A 3,421-nucleotide genomic window follows, 5' to 3' on the forward strand; every position below is an offset into this window, starting at 1 on the left:
TGAAGTGTTTGTGTGGCCTTGCCCTGCCTCCAGGTAAAAACAGATGTAGAGATTGGTGTTACTGTTATTTTCTGACATATATGGCCGAATGTATTATTTGTCTTAATGTGTATAGGGAGCACGGGTGTCGCAGTCATTAGAGGCGACGCAGTTCGCAGTGAAGGCACAATGTGTACACACCAACCCCTCCCTTTGATGATCGGGGATAGAGTAGGTCTTCAGCAACCCAGGCTTTCCGAAACAGGCGACTATGCTTGTCGTAAGAGGCAAATAACGGGATCGGGTGGTCAGGCTCCCTGAATTGGTTGATGCATGTCATCGTATCCCAATTGCGTTGTTCGATGCTCATGATGGCAATAAGTGGATTGCAATAGGTGGATTGTCTGGTCCAGACTCGATTATTTGAAGACCGCCGTCATGTTGCTGGAATATTGCTGAGTGCGGCGTTAAACAACCTACACAATTGTGTACACACAGTCCGGCGTTAAACAACAAACAAACATAGAAGAAGTGAAACAAGGCGTCGGGTGCAGTGTTAAACTGGAGTGACTGAGTGAGTGGGTTTGGTTTTGGCTTGTCACCTTGATGTGAGAGGAAAGCCCAGGTAGGTATGTGTTTACAACGGCGGGGCCTGAATATGTAAGGCTAGAAACCGGCATCAGACTTGCTTATTAACTGTTTAATTAACAGTGAAAAGTTGCTTTCATTTGAAACAGGATGACCAAAGAATGACCACTGTTACTTCTCGGTCGCCAACACAGACAAGTTATTTGATTTCATGCAAATCAATATATTTGGATTACAGTTTACATTATTGTCCACGTGCGGACCCAGAGGTGTCAGTCAAAATAAGGAAAGTAACAGTATTTTTCGGGAGTAGTATAGATGATGGGGATTCTGCCGCAACTCCACAGGAGCCCGATTTATATACCTATATTGCTACTACAGAGGGAATTTTTTATGCAAAAATGATGATGCGCGCAAACGATCGTCATGAGATTAAGCTCATGCTATATTTTGCTAAGCAGTGCTATATTTGGATTAGCAAATTTTAGCAACTGCTCAGGATCCTTCTAGGATTCCATAGTATCAGCCATACTTCATTGTGTATACAATCAAATACATGTCACCTGAAGTGTTTGTGTGGCCTTGCCCTGCCTCCAGGTAAAAACAGATGTAGAGATTGGTGTCAGGCTTGCGTCATATTGCATAAACTGTTTCTAGACTTTGGATAGTGGATACAGTCATCCGTGGACACATTGCAGGGACAAATTGTAGAACGAAGTTAATAATTCAGGGCTTGCAGTAATTGAAAATCAGACAAAAAACATTTAGTCGCCTATGCTAGTGAGATTTGCGGTGGCTGTGAGTGTGAGAAGGGGCGGAGCGTGGGATTGGGATGGGGCGGGGTAGGAGTGTGAGAAGGGGCGGAGTGTGGGTGTGGGATGGGGCGGAGCGTGGTGTGGGTGTGAGTGGGCTGGGGGTGTGAGAAGGGGCGGAGTGTGGGTGTGGGATGGGGCGGAGTGTGGGTGTGAGAAGGGGCGGAGCGTGGTGTGGGTGTGAGTGGGCTGGGGGTGTGAGATGGGGCGGAGTGTGGGTGTGGGATGGGGCGGAGTGTGGGTGTGGGATGGGGCGGAGCGAGGTGTGGGTGTGAGTGGGCTGGGGGTGTGAGATGGGGCGGAGTGTGGGTGTGGGATGGGGCGGAGTGTGGGTGTGGGATGGGGCGGAGCGAGGTGTGGGTGTGAGTGGGCTGGGGGTGTGAGATGGGGCGGAGTGTGGTGTTGATTTTGGATGGGGCGGTTTGGGAGTGTGAGAGGAGGCGGAGCGTGGTGTGGGTGTGAGTGGGCTGGGGATGTGAGAAGGGGCGGAGTGTGGGTGTGGGATGGGGCGGAGTGTGGGTGTGGGATGGGGCGGGGTAGGAGTGTGAGAAGGGGCGGAGCGTGGTGTGGGTGTGAGTGGACTGGGAGTGTGAGAAGGGGCGGAGCGTGGTGTGGGTGTGAGTGGGCCGGGGGTGTGAGAAGGGGCGGAGCGTGGTGTGGGTGTGAGTGGGCTGGGGATGTGAGAAGGGGCGGAGTGTGGGTGTGGGATGGGGCGGGTAGGGAGAGTGAGGAGGTTAGGGGCACACAAGACATATTTAGATAGAAACATGTTTACCCATTGTTTTAAATTCTAAACGTAATACACATCTGTGTGTTACAACTAATGACGTTTAATGAGCTATCGTCCCACAGCCTAAACATCACCCAAACACACCATCTAAACATAAAATGTTTACGTTAAGTGAATATCAACGTGTATTATCCTAACAATGTACTCCCAATCATCTAAACATCTTTAGATTTCAAACATATTGACCATAAATTACATATACGAATAAATTTCACAAATCTTGTATTGATTTAATGGACACGTAATTTTTTCTCAACATCTGTTTCTGACAAATGTTTCAGTCCTGGAAAAGTCGCGTGCGATCTGTTATAAAAAGTGTTCTTCAGATGTTTAAATGTTTTGTAAATCGATACATATGCAGCAGATGGGCCCGTTTTCACACGGAAAACCTACACAATTCGCTCTCATTCCGTCATGAATATATTATATTACAAGTCTTTGTGAAAGACTGCAATAAAAGCATTTGTGATGTCCTTATTGTTACTGTTATTTTCTGACATATATGGCCGAATGTATTATTTGTCTTAATGTGTATAGGGAGCACGGGTGTCGCAGTCATTAGAGGCGACGCAGTTCGCAGTGAAGGCACAATGTGTACACACCAACCCCTCCCTTTGATGATCGGGGATAGAGTAGGTCTTCAGCAACCCAGGCTTTCCGAAACAGGCGACTATGCTTGTCGTAAGAGGCAAATAACGGGATCGGGTGGTCAGGCTCCCTGAATTGGTTGATGCATGTCATCGTATCCCAATTGCGTTGTTCGATGCTCATGATGGCAATAAGTGGATTGCAATAGGTGGATTGTCTGGTCCAGACTCGATTATTTGAAGACCGCCGTCATGTTGCTGGAATATTGCTGAGTGCGGCGTTAAACAACCTACACAATTGTGTACACACAGTCCGGCGTTAAACAACAAACAAACATAGAAGAAGTGAAACAAGGCGTCGGGTGCAGTGTTAAACTGGAGTGACTGAGTGAGTGGGTTTGGTTTTGGCTTGTCACCTTGATGTGAGAGGAAAGCCCAAAAGGATGCAGATCTTAGCTTAGACGTTTTGTGAAACCCACATGTACGATGCTGACAAAACTAGAAACAAAATCGGGCGAACCGGGTCTCGAACCCACGATCATAGGTTTCTGACGTGCCCATGGGACGCAACTCTGCACAGAGAATTGCAGCGCCTTAGACGTCTGGGTCCCCTGAATTACTATGTACTAACACTTGACTCCTACTGTGTCCATTGAAAGGAAAGA

At 47.7% G+C, this 3,421-nt stretch overlaps 1 protein-coding gene across 1 annotated transcript; it reads right to left on the reverse strand.

Moving 5' to 3' along the window:
• Nucleotides 1-1,344: 1,344 nt before the first annotated feature.
• On the reverse strand, nt 1,345-2,148 carry LOC139466645 (uncharacterized). The gene has a single exon (XM_071248229.1). The coding sequence runs from the start codon at nt 2,146-2,148 to the stop codon at nt 1,345-1,347; it is 804 nt and encodes a 267-aa protein (XP_071104330.1).
• Nucleotides 2,149-3,421: the final 1,273 nt, after the last annotated feature.

The sequence above is a fragment of the Haliotis cracherodii genome, unplaced genomic scaffold, assembly GCF_022045235.1.
Source record: "Haliotis cracherodii isolate W230 unplaced genomic scaffold, xgHalCrac1.p SCAF_19, whole genome shotgun sequence".
Classification (NCBI taxonomy): Eukaryota; Metazoa; Mollusca; class Gastropoda; order Lepetellida; family Haliotidae; genus Haliotis; species Haliotis cracherodii.

What these genes read in the sequence shown, in the direction of transcription:
- LOC139466645 (XM_071248229.1), bottom strand. Translation starts at nt 2,148, where the DNA reads ATGTTTCTATCTAAATATGTCTTGTGTGCCCCTAACCTCCTCACTCTC.